The sequence below is a fragment of the Heteronotia binoei genome, chromosome 21 (assembly GCF_032191835.1).
Source record: "Heteronotia binoei isolate CCM8104 ecotype False Entrance Well chromosome 21, APGP_CSIRO_Hbin_v1, whole genome shotgun sequence".
Taxonomy (NCBI): Eukaryota; Metazoa; Chordata; class Lepidosauria; order Squamata; family Gekkonidae; genus Heteronotia; species Heteronotia binoei.
Genome location: NC_083243.1, coordinates 147,718,176 through 147,744,600, shown reverse-complemented (window position 1 = coordinate 147,744,600; position 26,425 = coordinate 147,718,176). Strand labels below are relative to the sequence as shown.

The 26,425-nt window shown below is 43.6% G+C and overlaps 1 protein-coding gene across 2 annotated transcripts in view; it reads right to left on the bottom strand.

Moving 5' to 3' along the window:
* Positions 1 to 26,425, bottom strand: part of INSC (INSC spindle orientation adaptor protein) — a 340,369-nt gene that overhangs the window by 208,161 nt on the left and 105,783 nt on the right. For both annotated transcript variants that reach the window (XM_060262945.1, XM_060262946.1), the window contains exon 2: positions 15,603 to 15,673. In XM_060262945.1, coding sequence (XP_060118928.1) covers positions 15,603 to 15,631 — 29 coding nt within the window. In that variant the 5' untranslated portion in view covers positions 15,632 to 15,673. The remainder of the gene's footprint in view (positions 1 to 15,602; positions 15,674 to 26,425) is intronic.

Here is a 26,425-nt window from a genome sequence, read left to right as displayed (position 1 = left end):
GAGGTCACCTACAAGGCCATCGTAGAGAAGCTGACCAACTATTTCTCACCTCGGCCAACCCACACAACCTGGCGCATCACGTTCCACAAGTGGAACCAGAAGGCAGGTGAATCAGTCACTGCCTTCCTCACAAAGCTCTGCCGCCTTGCTCATGAGTGTGCATTCGTGAATCTTGATGAGAACTTGTTAGACTGCTTCGTAATTGGCCTCCGTGATGAACGAATGCAGTCGAAGCTGGCAGTCAAGAAGACCCTGAGCTTGGAAGACGCTTTGAGTGAAGCTGCCACCTAAGAGAAGTCACACAAGGAGGGCACTCAACAGGAGCACACTAGGTCACCAGCGGCTCCAACCCCAAGGACTCAGAGGAGGACGATGCCCTCAAAGTGCACCTGGCTCAACTGAAGCAGCTGCCGCCAACAGAGATGGCAAGAACCCAAGGCTGTGTCAGCTGCAAAGACACTCACGAAAGATGCTCCTGCAAGTACTGTGATGCCGTTTGCCACACATGCGGCTGGACCAGCCATCTGGCTCGAGGTTGCCACTCAAAGCCATCGCGCCAGGGCCAGGGGGGCTCTGTGTGACAGAAAAATAGCTGCCGCCACAAGTTCACATTGGTAGAGGACATTCAAGCATTCATCACAGTGGGGGATCAGGTATGCCAGCTTCCCATGCCTTCTCCTGATAAGTTCAACGTGACTGTACTTATTGATGGCAAGCCCTGCAATATGGAGGTAAACTCAAGTGCGGGCCAGACAGTCATCTCAGCCCACATGTTCTGTAAACTGTGCCCTGGGGGGGAATCCCAGCTACTTCCATCCCCATTTACGGTCTGGGACTTTCAGAAATGGGAGGTCGCAGTGCTAGGAGTGGGGGTGGTTAATGTAAAATACGGGAAATTCTTGGGCAAGCTTCCCCTAGTCGTGGTGGAGGGAGACCTATGTAGGCTACTGGGGAGGTCTTGGTTCGAGGCCCTGGGTATCTGGGTCACAGGGATTCATCAAGCCTTCTCAAGGAAGGACTTCCAGAGCATGTGTGAGGAGTTCCCTGCAATTTTTGATGTCACACTGGAGACCTACACAGGGGCTCTGGTAACCCTGAATCTGAACCCGAATGTGCAGCCTGTATGGCTGAAGGCCAGGCAAGTGCCTCTGGTGCTAAGGCCAAAGATAGAAGAAGAGTTAGACCACCCAGTGGCGCAAGGGGTTCTAGAACCAGTAGCAAATGCAAAATGGGAGACCCCAATTGTAACCCCGGTTAAACCCAATGGCAGTGTCCACATTTGTGCAGACTACAAATGAACCTTTAACAAGGCACTGCAAGGCCATGCATATCCAGTCCCCATAGTCAGTCACATGCTGGCTTCTCTGGCAGGAGCGAAAATTTTGGGGAAGCTGGATTTGACTCAAGCTTATCAGCAGCTCCCCATGGACACCATCACGTCAGAGGCTCAAACCATCATAACATACAGGGGGGCCTTCCTGGTCAAGTGGCTGCAGTTTGGGGTCAGCATGGCCCTAGGGATCTTCCAGAACTTAATGGACTCTCTCTTAAAAGGTATCCTCAGAGTCCAACCATTCTTCAATGATGTGCTGATCGCCGCAGCCACCGAAGAGTTCACCCTGAGCTTCCGGGTCATGCTACAATGTTTTGATGGGGCGGGCCTCATGGTCAAGAGGGAGAAGTGTGTGTTGGGGGTTTCCACTATTGACTTCCTGGGTTACACAGTGGATGCAAATGGAATCCATCCAGCCAAGGACAAAATTAGAGCCATTTGTGAAGCACCTGCCCCCACAAACAAAGGCAGAATTACAAGCTTTCTTGGGCCTCCTAAACTTTTACCATGCCTTCCTCCCCCACAAGGTGGCAGTAGAAGAAGACGACGACATTGAATTTATATTCCACCCTCCACTCAAAAGTCTCAGAGTGGCTCACAATCTCCTTTATCTGCCTCCCCCACAACAGACACCCTGTGAGGTGGGTGGGACTGAGAGGACTCTCACAGCAGCTGCCCTTTCAAGGACAATCTCTGCCAGAGCTATGGCTGACCCAATGCCATGCCAGCAGGTGCAAGTGGAGGAGTGGGGAATCAAACCTGGTTCTCCCAGATAAGAGTCCGCACACTTAACCACTACACCAAACTGGCTCTCTCACACCAAACTGGCTCACCAAACAGTAGCGGAGCCCTTACGCAGGCTTCTAGACAAACAGGCTCCTTGTGTTTAGGGTTGCTGGCAAGCCGCCGCTTTTCAAGCGGTACTGACTTCTAACAGCTTGCTGGCGCACTTTGATGAGCAGCTGCCCGTTGTTCTGGCCTGTGACGCTTCCCCATATGGGCGCTATTTTGGCCCATGTGCTACCAGACAGCCAAGAAGTTCCGGTAGCCTACTACTCACGGACATTGCAAAAACTGAAGCACAACTACGTACAGATTGATGAGGGCCTGGCCATTGTGGCAGGGTTAAAAAAATTCCATGACTATCTGTATGGCTGGCCCTTCATCATCCACACAGACCACAAGCCCCTCCTGGGTATGTTTGCCCCCAACCGCCAAACTCCACAAATGCTATCACCATGGGCCTTGTGGTGGTCCATCTTCCTCGTGGAGTACCAGTATGACCTCCAGTACCGCCCAGGGAAGGCCATGGGCCACGCTGATGCCCTGAGTTGCTTGCCGCTGCCTTTCATGGCCGCTGATCCAGCCCCTGCACACCAGATCATGGCTTTGGACTCCCTGCTGGACTGCCCGGTACATGCCAAGGACATTGCCCGCTGCTCCAGGAATGACAGGATCCTCTCTCATGTTTTGGACTGGGTGCGGAGGGGATGGTCCATGGGCCGGGTGGGGTCGAAATTTGCTGCTTTTGTGTCCCACAGGGATGAATTATCTCTACATAAAGGTTGTCTGTTGTGAGGGGACAGGGTGGTGGTGCCCCCAGTGCTGAGTCAGCGGGATCTCACAGCGCTGTACGAAACCCATCCAGGGATTATGCGCATGAAGGCGCTGGTCTGCAGCTATGTATGGTGGCTGGGAAAAGATAATGCTATAGAATCCTGGGTGGCTCAATGCCAACCATGCCAGGAGACCCATCTGGTATTGCCTTGAGCCACTGCCCAACAGTGGGAGTCCACGCGCAACCCCTGGTCCCGCCTGCACCTCAACTTCGCAGGGCCCTTCCAAGGGCAAATATTTTTCCTCATAGTGGAGTCCTATTTGAAGTGGCTCGAGGTTATACTGGTAGCGTCCACCTCCTCCCGGGCTGCACTTGGGGCCCTCCACAGGGTTTTCGCCACCCACAGCCTGCCCGACACACTGGTATCCAAAAATGGAATGGTCTTCACCTCAGCTGACTTCCAGGATTTCTGCAGCCGTAACCTGATTAAACACATGAGGTCGGCCCCGTTCCATCCTGCCACCATTAGAGAGGCTGAACGGATGGTGCGGGCGACTAAGGAAACGCTCTGCCACATCATTTATGCGGACTGGCAGGCCCACCTTGCAGAGTGTCTACTTGCACAACATTCCATCTCCAGCACAGTTACCAGCTGTAGTCTGGCAGAGCTCCTCATGGACCTGTGGCTGACAACCTTGTTAGACCACATGCACCCAGACCATGCCCCGGACCTTCAAGAGGTTCTCAAGGTGGTCCGGGCTCGCAGGGGGTTCGACACAGAGGACTTGGTATCTGCCAAAAACTTCATGGGGAGGGGGGGTCCAGCATGGATACCGGCCCAAGTTTCCAGGGTGCTAGGGGCAGTCATGTACAAGGTCACTTCAGAGGACGGGTTTACATGGAGGTGGCACATAAACCAATTGCAGTCACAGGAGGGGCCAGTGGGCAGATGCAACGCACAGGCCACACCAGACACAAGCAGTCCAGAGCCTATCGAAGCTGAGGGCCCAGTTCCCATGTCCCCATCTATACCCGAGACCTCTAGGAAACTGGAACCACCATATATGCCCAAGACCTCCAAGGTCCCAGAATCACTAGCCAAAGCGCCTGCATCCTCTGAACCATCGCCAGCTGCGCAAGAAGCCATGACCAATCCACCTCCCACTCCAGCGCTCTGGAGGTGGACACAAGAGTGGCGCAAGCCTGCCTATCTACAGGACTATGATTGCTAAAGCTTGCGAACTTGGGGGGAGGGATGTTATGTATATGAATCTGTGTGTACCAAATGGTTTTCCTGCCTGGCTCATTGGAGCCTGGCGGACTGAGCTTGGGGACTTAGAAACAATGGGCAAGAGGATCCAAATCCCAACTGCCCTGCTCCAATCACAGGCCCCCTGCTGGTTTGAATGACCCAATAACATGCTAGCGCAAGAACCAAGTATTGTATATAGTTGGCCCAGTGGGCCCCGTTCTTCAGTTCAGTTAGTGCAGCCACCCACCATGCTGTATTCCATAGAGAGCTTGTTATCATAACTACCTTACCTCTTTAATGCCTAAGAACCCACTATATTATAGTGTCCTTAGGTAAACCACTTTCTGACAGCCTTAGCCCCATCAGCAATACAAGAACAAGCCCATTCCACTTAACAGGACTGCTGCAAAGATTACTGAGAAAATGTGGGAAGTGCTCAAACACAGAGAAAATACTATACATTTTTTTTATTTTTTTTCTCTATTTGTAGTTTAAAAATGAATAGTAAAGGAAATAATAACAAGTATCCCATAATTTCAAACATTGAATACTCTTTTTATATTAAACTAGTGGGATAAAAGCTCTCTTAAGTAGGATTTTCTTAGCATCACAGATCAAGCAGTTTTAATTTATAAGAAGATCAATTTAAAGAGGTTCCTTGGATAGATTAATTATTAGGCTATTTCAAGCAGTGTTCTGGAAAGCTGCACCAGACTATAAATATGCATGTGGTGACCTTATCTGAAACATTTCTCCTTACAGCTGTGTCCAAATAGTTAAACTAGAAAAGAAGAGGAAATTAGGGGAATAAAAAGAGAGAGGATTGTAGTGTGTTTAATACACTGCTCAAGGGAGAAGGAAACTTGCATTGACTGACCATAGACTTTCTGGGTTTTGTAAAATTGCAATAGCTGAAGATTTTCAACTCAAAATTTTACTATTCAAAATTTTCATATGTTAATGTTGTTTTAATCCTTTCATTTACTGTATATGTTCCTGAGCCCTATTCTTAGGGAGGGGTAGCCAATAAATCAACTCTAATAAATAATTCAAGTGACTTCATGCATGGATCTCAAACAGCCCAATTTTAAAAGCAATTGGTAACCAGACGCAGCAACTAAAATAACAGCTGGTTTTGAAAAGGTTCTAAGATTTATTTTTTTAAAGAAAGAGACAGTTATTACACTGAATACCAAAAATATATGTTGAGGGGGGTCTGCTTTTCATAGTCTGCATACCTGAACCTGCTTCCAAAGATTAACCAACTAAACTTGGTTACTCATATTGGTGTACAGGGCTTTTTTTGTGGGAAAAGCCCAACAGGAACTCATTTGCCTATTACATACCTCCTGACATCACCATTGTTTCACACAGGGCTTTTTTTGGTAAAAAAGGCCCAGCAGGAACTCATGTGCATATTAGGCCACACTCTCTGATGTCAAGCCAGCCAGAACTGCGTTCCTGTGCATTCCTGCTCAAAAAAAATGCTGTTGTTACATGTATCTGGTCCATAACATGTAAAGCATCCTTTATATGTATAGGATGAGTGTCACCAGGCAACTATTTGGGACCAATCAGACTAGTGTATACCCGATTATAAAAAACAAAAAAAGCATTTACTATAGTGGATATATATAAGTTTTTACTCCAGCTTGAAACAGAAGAACAAGCGCAAAAATGTATGATTAAATGGATGCAAAAATTTTAAAGAACAGATATCTCTGCAAAAATGGGAATGACTATGGGAAAAGATACCAAATTTGCAGCCAGACACAAAATGGTACAAAATATTTTTAGATGGCATATAACTCCAAAGGATATTGAGAAAGCAGATGAAAAACTACAAAGGAAAATACTCGAAATGTCAAGACATGGATAGAACCTTTTTCATATGTGGCAGACTAAAAAAGCAAAAAAAGAGAAAGGAAATACACAGAAAAACACAGAACATATTAAAGTTCAAATTATCTATGGAAGCTAAGAACATGCTACTAGGGTACTGTCAAACCACCAAAAATACTAGAAGAGATATTCAAATACATGGTGACAAGCAGCTAGAATTATTACAAAACAAAATGGAAACCAGACATCTGTCCATACTTAGAAGAACGGGAAAATAAACTTCTTGAATATACAGTAATGGCAAAATTAATAACCTCTTTAAGAAACAGAGATGGAGTGGGTATTATGTGTACTATGCAAGCAGGAGACAAATTTAGAATGAGCAGCTGTTTAAAACATTGTAAACAAATCTATGGTAATGAAATAGAAGCAGAATAAGAACTCTTGGGACTCTTGGGAGCACATTTCTTCTTAATTTTCTTATTATGAGATATATATAGCACACCTTCCTATGTGTTTTTGTTATATTACCTACCTGTAAAAATAGTAAACATACAGCTCATCAAGTCAACTTATCTGAGAAACTGATCAGTTACAAAACTTGAGGAGGGATGGAGTGTGTACCAGGCCTATAGGGGCCATGCCCCCTGACTTTCTGATGCCCCCCACCCAACTCAGCCTTCCCCAAGTTCTCCAGGGCCTTCCTGATCTGCCCCCCAACCCATGGCCTCCCCTCTGTTGCTGCAGAGATCACCGCTGCATGCCTCTAGGGTACCCCACTTGAGCTAAGAGGACTCCAAGTTATGGAAACAAAATGGATTCTGATCAGAAACAGGCCAAGGAAATATTTCATTCAAAATGAGCACAGAGCTTGTTCTGGTTATTACCTAAGGCACCCCTTAGGTCTGGCTACTCTTCCTCCCCACCCCCCAACTGAATGATGAGATTAGAGATTCAGCAGGTAATGTATTGTTTCTGTCTTAATCCTCTCCTACTGATTAATCAGCCATCTTCCTGACTCTTTACTGCAACTCAGCTGCTCTTTTGTTTAATGCTATGGTAATGTCTGATACCTGGACAAAGTCTTTGTTCTCTATGCTTGCTTCTCCTCAGGGGTAACTGAGGAACTGGCTGGCAACTCTTCCTGGTCTGTTAACCCTTCCAGCTCCTCCTCGTCAGTGCTCATGACAGCTCTCCCCAAGGCATATCAAACACACTCATGGGCATCAGATTGTGTCATTTTAAAACTGCATCAGACACACTTTTAAAATAATGATTTAGAAGCCATCCTAATGCCTAAAGAAAAAATAAACGATCGCATTAGATCTGAGGTAAATTCCAAGAACAACCACAATGGTAACCAACTTCAACAGCAGTGAAAAAAGGAATGAGGGCAGTCCACCTGACTCAGAAGACCATTGAATCGGTGAATTTGGGGCATGCTCACTATGCTCTGAGGCGGATTGCCCAATTTTACAAAGATTTAAGCTGGTAAATCAATCTTTGTGGCAGGACTGCCCAAAGGCAGTCCCCAGTGTGGGGTTGCACATGAAAATGGATGATGAATCATCAGTTACCATGCCAAGATTTGTTTTCTCAATACGCTGTACATGATTCAAACCTAAATGTTAACCAAGATATGCCAAAAACTAATTGCCTATAATATTGGCTGTACTACATACCTTTTAATAACTGTGAAACTGCAATGTTTTCTAGAAACATGGAATGACTGGCAATTATGGGGCTGAAAGGACTTCAAACAATAGCATTCCCATAGCAAAGAACTATTTTCCCAAAGTTTTATTTGTTTAGATATTATAGCCTACTTTCCTCCCAATGGAAATCCAAAGCAAACAGCTAAAAAGGATTGACTCTGATAAGTACTTGTATGTGTGACTTTCTTGAAATACCAGGAGGTGGGAAGTGGAGGCAGGCTTATCAAGCCACCCTGAATATTCTCCAGGCCCCCAGTAGGAGTCGGTTCCAGGTGCATGCACACATATTTTTAAAAAGAATATCTGTACCAACATCATCATTCCACTTTTCAACTACAGCTCTGTTAAAGTCCCCCCCCCACCTTTCTAAAAATTCCATAGAATTTCCATTCTGAAAAGAAGCCATATCACAAAATAATCAAGTTTAAATAGGGAAGAAGGATTCATATGTATTTGCATTTCCAAATACTTCATTGCCCTATCAGATTTATCACTATTACATTGTTATAGTTTAGAAATGTCTAGAGAATGTTTGCATTGCTGCTGTTTAAGCTTGATTAATCTCCCCATCCCAGCTCACGCCAGACTATGGGCCATGTAGAACATGTATTTAACGACAACACTAAGTAGTATACAGGAGATAAGGAGTACTTAGTACAATTAAAGCAAATAATGCCTTTTTGAAGCCAGATACAAAAAAATTGCCACCATTTCAATAGTTACAGTGCTTTTTGAGGGGAAAAAGGAAAAGGGATTTATAATTATCAGATTGGTCTATTAAATCCACTAACAGATCTCAATACTTAACACGAATGTCAGAGTAATAATCACAATACAGAAGAACATGCTCAATACTTTCTACTTCCTTTCTTCCACAATCACATAGCCTCTGCTTGCAAGGGATCTTCAGAAACCTCCCATGAAGTACTGCAGAGGGCAGCACATTGAAACATGCTAACATATAAACTCTGCGGGCACATGGATCACTAAGGGAGAAAAAGTATGTTGCTATTGCCGTAATAGGAGGAATCCCTAATCTCAGAGGAGAACATCTACCAGAAGCACGGCTACACAGTTCTAGTAACTCAATAACCAGGATAGATCCAAGTGGGCAGCCGTGTTAGTCTGAAGCAACAGAACAAAGCAGTAGACAAGTGGCACCTTTAAGACCAACTTAGTTTTATTCAGAATGTATGCTTTCGTATGCTCTAAGCAGACTTCATCAGACAAAATGGGAATGGCAAGCAGCAGTTCTTAATATAAGTGGGCAGTGAGTTGGTATGTAGAATCATGGGAATGTTACCCAGATTTATGGCACTTCACACCTATGACATCAATCTGCTTTTTATCACCCTCCAATGTTTTTTTCAACCCAGTTAACAACATTAACAAACACAGACCCCAATTTGTGATTCTTTTAATCTGCTAAAAACATTCCCATGATTCTACATACCAACTCACTGCCCACTTATATTAAGAATTGCTGCTTGCCTTCCAATTTTGTCTGATGAAGTCTGCCTAGAGCATACGAAAGCTTACATTCTGAATAAAACTTAATTGGCTGTAAACATAACACTTGTCTACTGCTTTGTTCAATATCCAGGAGTTTTTGTTTAAGTAAAACAAAAGCAGACTTTTCTGACAGGGAAAGCAGCTCATCAAAGTTTATCCCTATAATAGCTATCTTCTCTATAGATGTCAACCAAGAGGACTGATGAAACTCTGTTAAGACTAAAGAAACAAGACAGTTGAAATAAGTCTATGCCTTTAAGGGTGTGGGGTGTGTATTAAGGGCATGGCCAGCCAGTGCATGGCCCTGACCCTCTCCTCCCATATTTTCAAGGCTGACCTCTGTGGCTAAGAAGAACATAAGAGAAGCCATGTTGGATCAGGCCAATGACCCATCCAGTCCAACACTCTGTGTCACACAGTGGCCAAAAAAAAAAACAGGTGCCATCAGGAGCATCTGGGGCAGTGATGCTCTGTATTCTTGGTGCTTGGGGGGGGGCACCATAGGAGGGCTTCTAGTGTCCTGGCCCCACTGGTGGACCTCCTGATGGCACTTGGGTTTTTTGGCCACTGTGTGACACTGAGTTGGACTGGATGGGCCATTGGCCTGATCCAACATGGTTTTTCTTATGTTCTTATGAGATCCATCAGTGGGGCCAGGACTAGGGGTGTGCATTCGGTTCAGCCAAACTGAAGAAACCTCCGAATCACCCCTGATTCAGAAGTATATGGCGCCATATACTTTCAAATCCAATTTGCACCCATAATACAGCAGCCGTATATGGCTCCCTGTATACTTCCAAATCAATATTTGGAAGTATATGGAAGTCCATAGAAAAAGCGGGAAAGGAGCTTCTGCAGCCTCAGGGGAGCTGCTTGCCTCCTTTCCCACCTTTGGAAGCCTTTTCCCACCTCTCCGTTAGCCTTCCTGGAATCAGGGAAGGAGGGGCAGGGGGAGAGGAGCCCCAGCAGCCAATCCAAAGCAAATTGCAAATGCATGCTTTGCAGAGCTGCCGTGTAGCTGATGGCTGGGCTAATCCCCCAGCCACCAGCAACATTGTTGTTCTTTTGTTTACTTGGGTATCCAAGCAAACAGTGTTCTCTGGCCAATCACAGAGCAGTGGTATTTTTTGAAACTGCTCTGTGTAGGGCCAGAGAACCTTTTTAAGGAGTCTGCCTGGCTGGACTCCATTCCATTGCTGCTGTGTTGGTGTGAGAGAGAAATTGGGCTGTGCTGGCCCTTGGCCTCAGCTGCTGCTGCTGCTCTCTCTCAGCCTTGTCTGACCTGCCTGGAGAAGAGAAGACATCTAAAGGTAAGGCAGTCTTGGGGTTCTTGTTTTTATTTTAGTTAGTAAAAGGACTTTTTAAGATTCAGAGTCCCTTTACTTATCCAGATTTGGGTGGTGAGTACTGGGTAGTTTGTTTGGGGTTAGGGGGTTCTGCTGGGGGAGGGGGGGTTGCCAGTTTGCCTATATCTTACTTTAGTGAGAGGACTTTTAAAAGTGCAGTGTCGTTTTACTTTTCTTGATTTGAGTGGCTTGGATTTCCTGGGGTTAGGGTGAAGGTTTTTTTGGGGGGAGGGGTTGGTAAAGTTCCTGTATTGTTAAAAGTCAAGGTTTTTTTACTGTTTTAAAAGGATTCTGTGTTTGATTTGTTGCTGCTGTGTTCTGCTGTTGTTGTTCCTTTTCTCTTCTGGTTCTGGTTCGGGGGGGGGCTGTTTGGCCTAATTTTCATTGTTAAAAAGGTCACTTTTTTAACAGTTGGGTTTGTTGGCCTTTTCTCAGTGAACTGTTTGGATCTGTTGCTGTTGGTTTTGCATCATGTCCTGTTGTCCCTTTTCCTGGTTCTGGTTTCGGAGGGGGCGGGGTTGTTGACTGATTTGGCCTGAGGTTTTTTATTGTTGAAAAAGTCACTTTTTAAACACTTGAGTTTGTTGGCCTTTTCTCAGTGATCTGTTTGGGTCTGTTGCTGTTGGTTTTGCATCCTTTCCTGTTGTCCCTTTTCCTGGTTCTGGTTTGGGGAGGGTTAAAAGTTAAGTTTCTTTCTGTCACATTTTGGGTTTTTTTAATTACCTCTGGTTGGTGTGTGAGCTGTGTGGGGTGGGTCACTTTCATGTTTTTATAGAGTTATTTTTGGAGTCTGAGGATGCTTTCGGTTTGGCTAGGGCCAATAAATAGGCTGCCCCACTAATAAGGGTGTTTTTAGGGATTGTGTTTTTTGAAATGTAAAAAAAAAATTAATCCAGTTTATCTTCTTTCAAAATTTAACTAGACCAGACAGGGGCGATTTAAAAAGATTTTAGGTTTCTCATAAAAGGCAACGTGACTACTAGGTCACATCAGGCTCCCTTTTAAAGAAACTAGGGTTGCAGTGCATCTTGCTTTCAGCCACTGAAAGCCGGTGCATCCTTAGATTTCCATAGGGTAAACCACAGCTTCTCTCTAGTTATAGGGAACACCTGATTTCTAGTTTGCAAGGAAATCCGGTTTGTCCCAGGATCTAGTTAGGAGAAGTTTAACTAGGAGGATATAACAAGGATTGCCTTCATCTCAAGGTAGCCTTTTAAAAACTGTAGCCAGGTAGAGGCAGGATCACCTAGTCTCCTAAACTTTACCAGACTACTACTACCCCAACCGAAAGAAGGACAGGTTAGGGACCAAAAAAACAAACAAACAAGTTTTGGTGGGAGGGTTTTTAAAAAAGAAGTCAGGGCACCTGTTGGTTCAGGGTACAATGTGCACCTCATGGTGCACCCTGGTTAATGCAAAAGAGCCTGGACCAGCCAACCATCCATCACTCAAGGTAAATCTAAATGCTTCTTGCTTTGTGTCAGATACAGAATGATGTGGAGCTAGGTGTGATCCACCGCTTCTCTTGTTTGAGAGTTGTATTGTTTGGGGCAGGGCTGGAGAGCTGGCATCTGTAGATTGTGTGTTCTGTGGCACGGAAGCTGGCATCTGGGTGAGAGACCCAGAACCAGCATGCTTGTTGTGCTTGGCCAGCTCTCCCCATGTTGTGTGGGTCAGGGCTGGAGAGTTGGCATCTGGGTTTGCTGCAGCCAGGTCTACCGAGCAGACCTTGAGCAGATTGTGTTTTGTGTGGCAGTGACATTGGCAACTGGGTTTATATTGGTTTCAGGCCAGCAGGGTTCATAGAGTAGATAGATGTAGTGCATTTGGGTCCTATAGAGATTCTCTAGTGTGAAGTTAGGTTTGGTTTTGGGTGCCCCAGGAATTGGAGCCCCCGGTCCAATATTTTTTTGGCCTTGTGGGTTTTGTGTGGGACAGTGCCCTGAAGCTGCACAGCAGTTTAGGGGGCTCTCCTCAAAACCCCCTGCTCCCCAGAGCCACTTTTCCCATGACAATTACAGTTAGGGAAGTGGCTCTAATTGGTTTTTTCTCACCATTGGGAACAGTGTTCCTTTTGGGGTGCCCACAGATGGGTGCAGTCTTTTTGGTCCAAGGGGATTGCATGTGGAGGCGTCCCCTGAAGCCACCCTGCAATTTTGGGGCCTCTCCCTCAAACCCCCCTCTGGCCAGAGCCACTTTCCCCACAGCAATTATAGTGGAGGAAGCAGCTAATTGGGCTTTCCCCAGCATTGGTGGCAATGGGACTTTTGGGGAGCCCAAAGACACAAACCCCCTGACCCAATCTTTTTGAGACTTGGGGGTTTTGTAGGGAAGAGTTCCCTGTGGGTTCTCTGCAGTTTTGGGAGCTCTCCTTCAAACCCCCTGCCCCCCAGTAGCCTCTAATTATGCCCTATGTTGCCATTGATTTCAATGGCCCATAGGGTATAATGGTGGGATAGGGGCACCCTCTTTGGGTGCCTCTGGAATGGGACCCCCTGGCCCAATCTTTTTGGGACTTGGGTGGTTTGTAGGGGAGGTTCCCTGCAAATTTGGGGGCTCTCCCTCAAACCCCCTCCCCTCCAGGCGGCTTCCAATATACCTTATTTTGCCATTGATTTCAATGGCCATAGGGCATAATGGGACCATATTTTCAGAAATAGCCGTGCATCTACCGTATATATTCTGAATACCGGTATTCAGAAATTCCGAATTTTTTGGCCCTGTATATTTCCGAATCCGATTAATTCCGATTTTTTTTTTTTTTTTTTGCACTCCCCTAGCCAGGACACTTGAAGTCCTCCTACTGTTCTTCCCCTCCTCAGACATCAAGCATACAGAGTATCACCACCCCAGACAGAAAGTTCCATCAATTACACTGTGGCTAATAGCCACTGATGGAGCACTGCTCCATATGTTTATCCAATCCCCTCTTGAAGCTGTCTATGCTTGTAGCTGCCACCACCTCCTGTGGCAGTGAATTCCATGTGCTGATCACCCTTTGGGTGAAGAAGTACTTCCTTTTATCCATTCTAACCTGACTGCTGAGCAACTACTATCCATTCTACTACCAGCTGGGCTATTACCAGGTGGTCAGTTGGTTCCTTCCTATCCATCATGGCCACACCATTGCATTCCTGTGACATTTTGTGAGCATGATGGCATGGTTGCTGGGGACACTGGCAATGTCATGTTGCAGCATCATTCACCTGGTCCCTAGACTGTGTAAATTTGCTTTTAGGGATGGACCAGCAGTGCTACTGTTGCTGTAGATGTCCATGTTCCCATCAGTAGCCCTTGGGATGATGCTGTAATAGCACGAAGTACTTCAGTTTTTTTGGGCAAAAAAAAAAAAAATTGCACTTTAAAAGGCATCATGACCATTCTTGGGTCAATAATGCATATTACTTAGTTAATCTAACAACAGGGCAAGGAGGGGCTGGATCATGAGCTCAGTCACTATTAGACTAAACACTGTGGCTATAGCTTTACCGTTCACTAGTTTAAAAGAATACTTGGAATGTGAATTGTTTAATTATCATGACAAGGGACAATTTACTTTTTTATTTAAACACAGGGTTGGAATTCTAGCAGGAGCTCCTTTGCATATTAGGCCACACACCCCTGATGTAGCCAATCCTCCAAGAGTTTACAAGGCTCTTTTTTGTAATCTCTTGAAGGACTGGCTACATCAGAGGTGGGTTGCCTAATATGCAAAGGCGCTCCTGCTAGAATTCCATCCCTGTTTAAACATGAAGTATCTCAAGCATGAAAGAATTGCAACATAATACTTGTAAAAGGCCTTTTATAGATGTATCTGGAAGTCTTCAAAATGCCTTTTCCTTCTGTATTTCCTGCTTTGCAGGAAAACAATTAAGCAAAGTGAAGTAACCATGCCTTATTTTTCATTATGCCTTCAGTTTACAGCACCAGATATACAATTGTGAAAGGCCATCAATTCTAACTCAAGTCCCTAAATGGCAACTTTATGACCTCAAAAGTTCCAAAGCCTAATGGTGGAATAGGAAAGAGGGTCACTTTGTTAACATCTGAGTCATCAGCTATACTAAAGCCAATGTTGAAAACTTGCTCTTGTTTCTGTCATCAACAAACATCTATACACTGAATAAGTTGTGCCAGCTCTCAAGAATCCAGCTCCGTGGAATTAATTATGTCTAGTACTCAATTGCTGCATCTCCTCAAGGATCTGTAGGATGAATTATAAGGGCATAAAATACAATTTCAGTTTCCTGCCACCCACCCACTAAAAGTAGATTTAACAAATACTTGATTGTTAAGCATTAATTTTATACATATTGAGTTTGCAAAATCAGCATTATGATGATAACAGACTATTATTTCTCCAAAACGTCTTTAGGGCAACTACACACACTCATTTCACTATGTGCCTACATCCAAAATGCAAATTATTTATGCATCCATATAACCCATGTAACAGCAGTTTCATATGCAACATTACTGTGTTCCTTGCTAGATTTCTTTTGTCTGAAGTAGAGATTCCCAAAGATTTCAGAGACACTACTTGGATTGTACTAGAGTAGTAATTATTCTTCTTCTCTGTTTATCATTCCACTTTGGAAGTTCCAAGCATTTTTAAAAGGAAAAATACTGTCTTTTTACTAGTCTTAGAAGTATGGAATATCAAATCAATTCTGCAACTTCTTTAAAACTAGCTAAGTTCTATGGTGCATTTAATTATTGTGAAACATTGTTCCAATGCAACTAGTGTTATATTATTTTTGCAAATAAATCCTTCACTTTATAGATTTACATCCTTTTCATGAACACTACATGCACTCCAGTGCACATGTGAACTCCTGAATCTGTAGGAGATTCCATTCATGTCAACAGTGAAGTCTAAACTATATATGTAGAAAAATGTGTTCATAGTTTGATTCCCTGGATAGTGAAGCTCTTCTGAGTGCATGAATTTCTCTAAATGTCCATTTTTGAGATGAATCCTAGGAACAACACTGACAAATAACACTCAGTGTTTTTGTTTTTTTAAAAAAACTGCATTACTTACCGTTGAACTGGGAAAGCTAGAAAAGCCATGCCTATGTCAGTTTGTTTGCATGTGTCTTCAGAGACCAAAATCTAAAATGGAGGAAAAATAATTGAGATATTATATTACACAACAGATCACTGAATTTTCTCATGGCTTAAGATACAGATGTTAGCCTCAGTAAACTGGTTTGAACAACATCCTGCCCTAAATGTAATGAGGAGCTCACATGAAATTGTTTCAGTTACTTCTAAAATGTATATTTCAGTTGTTCAGTTAACAAACTTATGGCCGACTGCAGGAGCTTAGTAAATATGTCGAATTATGAATTTCCTCTCTGAGTATTCTTTGTGATCATAAATGAAGAAGATATAATAGATTTTTTTCAGCACCTCCAAAGCCACTAGGAATCCAAATAGTACTATAATGTTGCAAAGGGGACAAGTCCAGTATGAGTAGGCTCAGTTCATGCAACTGACCTGTCAGATAACAAACTTGGAATAAAATGTGTTATTTGAATCCATGTGTGTTAGATCTGCCCTATTTAAACCTCATACCACCACACAGACAACTGATAGCATCTTACATGAGACAGATAAGCCAAGTACTCAGGTGACACAAGAGACTAGTAAAGGCAGATATTGTGACATGAATTATGATAAAAATTAGGCAATTACTCTAAATAAGAAAATACAATCGCCTTTACTCTAGTAAATACATCCAAATAAATCCTATAAGTATCTGAAATGTCCAATTTCCTTCACAAAGTTACCAACGGTTATACACATCAAAAATTTACATAAGTCAAAAGTATAGCCCTGTTGGAAGCCTTCAGTAACAGCAGATATTGGTTTAGGATAGAGTATAAACTTCTCAATTCTCCATTTCAAATAGGTCTATACTTTTACTTTCAAACAGGATTTATTTAGATGTATTTATTAGAGTAAAGGCAATTGTATTTTCTTATTTAGAGTAATTGCCTAATTTTCATGGTAATATAGATCACAATATTTGCCTTTACTAGGTACTCAGGTGAGGCATGCTCTTGCCGACTGCCAATTCCCAACTGTGTGCATCACACAAATTAGTCCAGTATAATTTTAAAAAGTGATGCAAAAAACAGATCTCAGGAGCACCTGAAGGGTTCCACAGGACAAAGTGCCCACACAATTAATCTCTTAGAACACTGCAAAAAACTAAGCCTGTGCTTATCAACACAATTGAATACAAAAAATAACCATCAAATTTGTAAAAGTATTTAACAGAGCGGATTCAAACATATAACTGCGTAGTCCATAATAATGTTCTTACTCTTCAAGTTCCCTGGGACTATGTTTCAGTGTTATGAGACTTGCAGTAAAATTCACTGAAGTTAATAGGCTTAGAACAGTCCGATAAACAGTCCAATAGGCTTAGAAAAATGCAACTCTGCTTAGGATAGAATTGAAAAGAACAAACTACAAGTGATGGAAGCAGAACTTAAACATTGGGCGTTTTCGCACTGACCTTAATCGGCAGCGACGCCCCTCTTCACTGCGCAGGATCTGCGCGGATTTCGCACCAATTGCCGCGGAGCACCCGGAAGAGCCGCAAAGTCCCGCGGCTTTTGCGGCGCAAATGGAAACCGCCAAAAACCAGTTTCCGTTTGCGCCGCAAAAGCCGCGGGACTTTGTGGCTCTTCCGGGTGCTCCACGGCAATTGGTGCGAAATCCGCGCAGATCCTGCGCTGTGAAGAGGGGCGTCGCTGCCGATTAAGGTCAGTGCGAAAATGCCCCTAAAATCAGCAAGGATCTAGCTTTCACACAAACCACGGATATGTGGAGGGACATGGGGGCAGGGTGGATGAGTGAGAGGGCAGAGCCAAAACTCTTCTTTCATGCTTTTTCAAGTCTCCCAAGAAAACTCATGCTTTTCAAAGTTAAAAAAAATACTCGTGCCAGGACATACAGTTGGAAATAAGCAATTTTGTGGAGAAAGTGCAGTTTAGTCTTGAATTTGTTGTAGTGGTTAAGTGTGCAGACTCTAATCTAGGAGAACTGGGTTTGATTCCCCACTCCTCCACATGCACCTGCTGGGTGATCATGGGTCAGCCACAGTTCCCGCAAAACTGTTCTCTCAAAAGCAGCTCTCTGAGAGCTCTCTCTGCCCCACCTACCTCACAGAGTGTCTGTTGTGAGGAGGAGAAGGGAAGGAAATTGTAAACCACTCTGAAACTTTGAGTGAAGGGCAGGGTATAAATCCAATCTCTTCTTCTCTTCTTCTTGTGCTTTCAAAGCAGGGTAGACATGTTAGCCTGTTGCAGGAAACATCAAGCTAATGCTGTGAGAAATCTGTAGACTATAACATGCCTCAAGCTTTATTAGGGTTTGTCTGTTCATATTTAGATGAAGTTGGCATATAAAATTGCTCCAAATATGGCCCCAGTGTCATTTTCAAGAAAGCTTCTTGTTGCTAATGTTTTTTCTACCTGGAATCTAAGATCAAGGCTGCCAAGAGCCACCATGGACTCCCAGACAAAGATATCACCTGGGCCCTCCATATGACTCTAATCCAAACCAAATATAACAAAATCACTTTGCTTGCTGTTACTGTGAATCTACACTTTAAAAAGAATCTGTCCATTTATGGGAGGCATAGCTAACCAGAGAGTAAAGCTAGAAGACTCAAAATTGGCCACCAGCTTCAAGAACATTGTGGGAGTTCCAGACCAAAGTCTGAAGGGCAGAGGGAGATCTTGGTCCAAATGACACACCTATGCTATGTGCAGTGGAAGATAATGGAAGCTGCAGTGCCAAAAATGAAGGCAACATGTAATAAAATAGCTTTTTGTTGGGATCTTTTATCATCTGCTACCAAAATGTTAGAAAATACATGCTAAATTCAGAGGTTTGGAGTGGCAGTAATTGGAGTCGAGGCTTAAGCTTAGCAAAAGAAATAAAGTTTACTAGAAAACATCAGGATAGGGTACTTGGGATAAAACAGAAAAACATCTAGCTTACCAGCTAGTTCTATCTACGTCTTATCTACATGGCTACTTCTTTGTCTTCACTGTTCTTCTCCCCAAAAAGCATTTCGCCAGGAAGAAGAGCAATAAACCTTGCATACAAGATCAAAGCATTTCACACCTAACATCCTCTCTAACCAATGTTGTGTTCACAACTTTCGCGGGCAAAGTAAGAACCATCCCACAATTGAGTTTAGGTCACAATACATCACTTCCTCTATCAGGTAAACAAACAGTTAACTATATAATGGCTGGAATGTGCACAACTTGTATTCCAACAAACCCCTTCTCAAGTTATGCATCATTTCAGTCATTAGCAATTTCAATCAAGTTCATACTTTCACGTAGTCGTTCAAACTTCAGTCTGTCGAGCGGCTTCGTCATGATGTCTGCGATCATTTCTTCAGTAGGGCAGTACTGTAATTCAATCAGTCCTTCTTTAATCATCTCTTGCACAAGTAAACACTTGATGACAATATGTTTGTTGTCTAGTTTTATATTCTCAGCTTTGCATATGCTTATACATGCTTGGCTGTCTTCATACATGAGTACTGGTTTAGGTTCCTCTATTCCAAATTCCTTAAGAAGAAATATAATCCATTCCAGTTCATTGCATGCCCTTTGAGCAGACACACATTCAGCTTCAGCAGTAGATTGAGCTACAATCTTTTGTTTCTTAGTGTTCCAGTCAATCACACTATCTCCATAGAAGAATACATTTCCACTTGTAGATTTTCCATCTCCTTCATTTCTCCCAAAGTTGGCGTCCATGTAGACTACTAGTCTTGGGTTGTCACATGCTGAAATTAGTAATTTGTAATCAGCAGTTTTAAACAGGTATCTTGCCAGTCTCTTTATGGCATTCCAATCATGATAATACGGTGAACTTGTCTTTCTACTCAAGATTCCAACTGCAGTAGAAATATCTGGTCTCGAGATTCTGCTTAGGTACAGTAGTTTTCCAATTGCTTCTCTATATTCACGATTGTTCTCAAGCAATTTTCCTTCTTTCAAAGTTAAGTATGCTGGATCAAGTGGTGTACTAATGTTTCCATGTTTCTTTATTCCCATGGATTCAATAAAGTCCATAATTTTGTGTTTTTGGTTCAGCACAAAACTTCCATCTTCAGCTCTTTCAATTTGTATTCCAAGGTAATGCTTTATGTCTCCCAGTTGTTTGACTTCCACATCTTTATTTAGCTCATCAGCAATTTCTTTGATGTCCTCCTTGTTGTAGCAACATAAAATCAGATCATCAACGTAAGTCAATATGTACTGATATTGTCCATTTCTGAGTCTTGTAAACAAACAGGGTTCTGATTTCCCTTGTTGAAATCCTTGCTTCTTCAGTAGTTCCGTCAGCTTATCTGACCAACCTCTCGCGGCTTGTTTTAATCCATAAATTCCTTTTTGAAGTTTACACACAAGTTTTTCCTTTCCAACTTCTTCAAATCCTTCAGGTTGTTCCATGTAGATTTCCTCTGTTAAGTCTCCATTGAGGAAAGCTGTTTTAATGTCCACGTGTTCAACTTGCATGCCTTTGGAGGCTGCAATTGTTAGAAGTATTCTGAACGCAACTTGACTTATGACAGGTGCAAAAGTCTCTGTATAGTCAATTCCTTGTTCTTGCTTGTATCCTTTTGCTACTAACCGTGCTTTGTATCGATCCACACTTCCATCAGGATTGTATTTTACTTTGAGTATCCATTTACAACCAATAGCTGTTCTTTCAGGAGGTAAGTTTGCAAGTGTCCAAGCTTGCTTGTCATGTAAAGACTTCATTTCATCATTCATTGCATCCATCCATTTCTTTCTTTCTGGATCAGGTAGCTGATTTATTTCTTTCCAAGTTGAGGGTTCTTTGACAGGTTGTATTGTTGCACAAATTCCAAGTCTTGGCGGTGGTACGCCTTTGTTACTCCTTGCTGACTTTCTCACAGTAACTGTGGTTGTCTCTGCTTCTTTTGGACTCCCTGCTTCCCCTTCTGATTCAGTGCCTTTTTGTGAAGGTGGACCTGCCTGTTCACAGGTGGTCTCTGCAGGTTGCCAAATAGCAAGTTCACTGAAGGTAACATCCTCTATAGGATTCTGTACTGTGGATTCAGCTTGCATAGGAGTTTGCAAAACGCTGTTGCCATCTATATATACAACATTGCATTCTTTGACAGTACGTGTATCAGGATCTAGGATTCTGTATCCTCTTCCACCATTGGCATAGCCTACAAGTATACCAAGTTCTGCTCTGGGGTCTAGTTTTCCCCTTTTCTCCTTAGGTACAAACGCGTATGCTTTGCAACCAAAAGGTCTTAAATGTTTTAATCCAGGTCGTTTGCCACACCAAATTTCAAATGGCGATTTATTAGTCACTTTGGATGGAATTCTGTTATGCAGGTAAACTGCAGTATTTACAGCTTCACCCCACATATGATCTGGCAGTCCAGATTGCATTAGCATTGATCTGGCCATTTCCATAATTGTTCGGTTCAGTCTCTCAGCTGCACCATTCTGCTGTGGTGAGTAGGGTGTAGTAGTTTTATGTTGAATGCCTTGTTGTTCCATAAACCTTTGGAACTCACTGCTACTGTATTCAGTTCCATTGTCTGTGAACAATACTTCTGGAATTTTTCCAAATTTATTTCTCACAGCAGCAATATATGACTTAAATTTGTCAAATACTTGATCTTTGCTTTTAATCAAGTAGACATAGACATATCTTGACTTAGCTTCCATAAATGTCAAAAAGTACTTGCTTGCACCAGCCGATTCTTTGATTGGCCCTGCAATATCTGAGAATACCATCTCTAGAAAATTTTCATTGCGTACAGTATTTTTGCCTGTGTACCTTGGGGCGGTACCTTTAGCCTTTAAACATATATCACAACCAGATTGCATTTGATCACAATCAATAACATCAATATTACATTCCTTCAACAATTTTTGCACACTTTGCACACTACGGTGTCCCATAGTTATGTGCCATTTAAGAAGACATGATTTATGCTTACATACAGATTGCATTGTATTATACACTGGCCCAATAACATTTGTTACATCAGAAATATTTTCAGCATCATTTTGCATATCATCATCATCAACAACATTTAGGTAATGAAGACCATCAACTACATCAAGCGTAAGTTCAGTTCCAGATTCAGGATCAACAATACTTCCATTTTCTTTTCTGAGTACAACCTCATGATCTCTTCTGATAATTCTCTTTGTTGAAACTAGGTTGCTGACTGCCTCAGGGGCATATGCACACTCTGTTAGTGTAACCTTTTTAATTTCTTGACTTTCATCCATAACATTTAAGATCACAGTCCCACTTCCTTTAACTTTCAGAATTTGTCCATTGGCTTGCTCTAATTTAGGACAGTTGTCCTCATCCAATTCCACAAAAGATTTCTTATCTTTACAGACATGAAAATAAGTTCCAGAATCTATCATCCAATGATTCTCAAGATTTGTATTTGATTCAGTAATTGTATATGTGGGATTTCTTTTAGACACATTCTCAGTCTTTGTTGCTGGCTTTGAAGACTTAAAACCACGTTTTTGCTGGTTGCTATTCATCATTTGCCCATTGGGTGTCGCTGCTCCAGTAGAAGCATTATGATTTTGTTTTAATTTCTTTTTACAATGATACTGGTAATGTCCTACCAATCCACAAAAATGACAAATAATTTCATTTTTCCCAGGATGCACTCTAAGTACAGACATCTTATTCTCAGTTTCAAAAAGTTCTCTCCTTCTGGCCTCATCTTTCAAGTATTCCAAAACATAGTCAAGTTCCTGTTTGTCTCTCATCCTCAACAAGGATGCAGTGCCTTTATAGCTTTTGGGAAGAGACTTAAATAAAGCTGCAATAATTTCTTCATCTTCCACTGTGGTTCCAATTCTTTTAAGCTCTGAAACCACCTCCATCATCTTATTCAGATGAGTAGCCATTGAATCTGTTTCATTCATCTTAAAACTGTGCAGTTTCTCTCTGAGAAATATTTTCTGAGTCATAGAAGGCATAGATGATTGCTTTTCTAGGTATTTAAACATTTCTGCCGCTGTACTACAGTCCAAGACTCGAATATTGTCCTGTTCTGGTATGGCACTCAGAATTAATAATTTTGCACGATTATCTTTAATATCAAAATCTTGGATTTCATCCTTGTTTTCATTGAAAACTGCCTCATAGCAATTTTTCTCCCGAAGGAGCAGTTTCATTTTCATTGACCAGAATCTAAAATTGCTTTCATTTAAGCATGGAATTTTCACATTGATCAAATCATTACTCACAGAACCTTGCATTGCGTTTCCTTGGGCGTCGTTCCTTGCAAGAGCTGATGTTGAGGGATTTTCCCCTTCTCTGTCGGACATCCTCGAATTCAGGCTTTAGCAGGAGAGCAGGAGAAATGCAGCGTTGAGGAATTCTGTGTTTCCAGCTTCCACTTTGAAATGCAGATCCTCGCTCAGCGGCCTCAAGCAATGTAACAAGGCTCCCCGGTGAGTGGGTCCTTTGTTCCTTTGATTGTTCCGTTAGCGAAAAATACAGCCTTTCAAGCAGCTTCTGGTCACTTTAAAATACTTTTTTACTCTCTGCCTGTTTGCCTTCAAAAAATCACTTTCCAATATGCCAAGCTCCAATATTTAGCAGTTTGATGGAACCAACCAATCTCTCTGGCTACCATTTGTTGGGATCTTTTATCATCTGCTACCAAAATGTTAGAAAATACATGCTAAATTCAGAGGTTTGGAGTGGCAGTAATTGGAGTCGAGGCTTAAGCTTAGCAAAAGAAATAAAGTTTACTAGAAAACATCAGGATAGGGTACTTGGGATAAAACAGAAAAACATCTAGCTTACCAGCTAGTTCTATCTACGTCTTATCTACATGGCTACTTCTTTGTCTTCACTGTTCTTCTCCCCAAAAAGCATTTCGCCAGGAAGAAGAGCAATAAACCTTGCATACAAGATCAAAGCATTTCACACCTAACATCCTCTCTAACCAATGTTGTGTTCACAACTTTCGCGGGCAAAGTAAGAACCATCCCACAATTGAGTTTAGGTCACAATACATCACTTCCTCTATCAGGTAAACAAACAGTTAACTATATAATGGCTGGAATGTGCACAACTTGTATTCCAACACTTTTAAGCTATCTGTCATGTCTACTTGTCATGTGTCTCTAATATACCAATCCCTAATGCACCATAGAAGGTTGCTGGGTGGCACACTCTCAGCCAGACCTACTCATAGGGTTGTTGTGAGGATAAAATGGAGGACAGGAGAACAATACAGTTTTGGGTCCACATGGGGCAGAAAGAGTGGATATGACATTTGTTATAAATCTAATTTAAATGACACTAAAAGACTGCATCATTTGTCATATAGCAAAGCAGCCTTTACAAAGGGTCATTAGATCTTCTACCAGCATAATGATGATAACAACCCAGTGCCTGCCTACATGTACAGCGACGGAAACAGATTAATGCTCTATTCCCATGCATGGAAAGGGGGGGGGGGAGGAATAATACTTTTACTGCTTTGTTAGATCATGGGAAAATATTAACACTCCCCTTTCATAAAATTAACACAAGTTTACTTCTGTACTACTATTAAAATACATTCTGTTGCCAAGCAGGATATGGATGAAAGAGGAGTTAAGACCAAGATGTGAAAATAAAAGGGGAGATGACTAAGGAAGGCAATGGCAAATCAGCCCATGAAAAGTCTGCCAAGAAAATAACAATGTGATGTCACCCCATGGGTCAGTAACAACTCAGTGCTTGCACAGGAGACTACCTTTACCTTTTTACAGAAAAAATTGGTGGAGGGAAAGAGAAACAAATGAGAAAAGAGTGGAAAAATTAGGTGGAGGGAAAGATAAATGAATGAGAGAAGAATGGAAAAATTAGGTGGAAGAAGAGGGTAATGAATTTTTAAAAAATGGAAAAGGAGTGAAATTAAGGAAAAGAGCAGGAAAGGCTTTTTCATCTTGCCGGAACACACTAAATACGGCTTTCCTTCAGTCTTACAGAATGGGAAGTCTAGTTAAGAGTGCCTTTTACTGTGTTCAAACTTTCCTGCGTCCCTAAGTGGCTGCAGCCAGTACTAAGATCGGCACACAAGAACACATGAAGTACATGTTACCAATATTACTCATTTAGCTAATATTTGTATTAGGGTTGTCAGCAGGGCCGGATTAAACCCTGTGGAGGCCCCTAGGCAGTTGAAATCTTGTGGCCCCCTTCACAAATTATCTCCAAGTTGGAGCACCCGCCCCACTGCCCCTGCTTCCAGCTGCAGCCGGCAGGAAAAGTCTTTTCCAACTCTGAGGTGACGTTGCTTTCACAACGCTTTCACGGCAGACTTTTATGGGGTGGTTTGCCATTGCCTTCCCCAGTCATCTACACTTTCCCCTCAGCAAGCTGGGTACTCATTTTACCAACCTCAGAAGGATGGAAGGCTGAGTCAACTTTGAGCCGGCTACCTGAAAACCCAGCTTCCACTGGGATCGAACTCAGGTCGTGAGCAGAGTTTAGGACTGCAGTACTGCAGCTTTAACACTGTGCCATGGGACTTTTGTGTCAGCCAGCAGGAATCAGTGGCTAAAAAAATGGTATTTCCCCATTTTCGCACAGCCGCTCTCCCCAGGCTCTTCCCACCCCATTCCTGCATCCCCCGGTCTCCCCGCAGCCCCGTTGTCGCCGCTGCTGCTCTCCCTGGGCTCTTCCCTCCCTCCCCCACTCTCCCCATGGCCCCATTTTCCCCACTGCCACTCTCCCCAGTCTCTTCCCTTCCTCCCCCGCTCTCCCCACGGCCCCATTTTCCCCACTGCTGCTCTCCCCGGGCTCTTCCCTGCCTCCCTCGCTCTCCCCATGACCCCATTTTCCCCACTGCTGCTCTCCCTGGGCTCTTCCCTGCCTCCCCCACTCTCCCCACGGCCCCATTTTTCCCACTGCCACTCTCCCCGGTCTTTTCCCTTCCTCCCCCGCTCTCCCCGCGGCCCCATTTCCTCCACTGCTGCTCTCCCCGGGCTCTTCCCTGCCTCCCCCGCTCTCCCCACAGCCCCATTTTCCCCACTGCCACTCTCCCCGGGCTCTTCCCTGCCTCCCCCGCTCTCCCCACGGCGCCATTTCACAGCTGCTGCTCTCCCCAGGCTCTTCTCTGCCTCCCCCCTTTCCCCACTGCCCCATTTTTGCTGCTGCCACTCCCCCCAGGCTCTTCCCACCCTCAAGAGTGTGAGAGCAAGTGAGCTGGGGCTGGGCTGCTGGCCACTGGGAAAAGCAGCTGAGCTTCCACAGCCCCCCTACCCAAAATTTTATGCCCTGACCCCCCTCACCAAGAAATTTCTGGCTACGGGGCTGAGCCTGCAGCAAAAGCAGCCCCCAGCACCACCCAGGAGTTAAAGTGTTGGTTGGCCTGGTGCAGCCAGATGCAAAAGCGGGGCTGAGGAGCTGCTGAAGGGCAGGCAAGCCTGACAGAGCTGACTTGCCTGGCTGACTTTCTCACTTTTTTTGCTGCAGGCAATTTGGATTTCTGCTTGCGAGGGGGGAAGTGTCCTGTGCCCACTGCCCACTACTCAACCAGAGCCCAGACAGAGTTTTGCAAAGGCTTCTCTTTTTTCCCTGCCTGACTCAGCTGAAAGTGCCTTGCAAGCCCGGCGAGCGCAGAAGCAGTTTTCTCACTCCAGAGATGGGTTTCCCTGGGGCTGGGTTGGCAGATGGGGAGGAGGCGGGGCAGGCAGATAAAGAATGAAGCAAGGGGGAGGGGTCAGGTGAAGAGGGAAGCCTATGAACAGTGAAGCAACAGGGAGGGAGGGGATGAGCGGACAAAGGGGGAAGCAA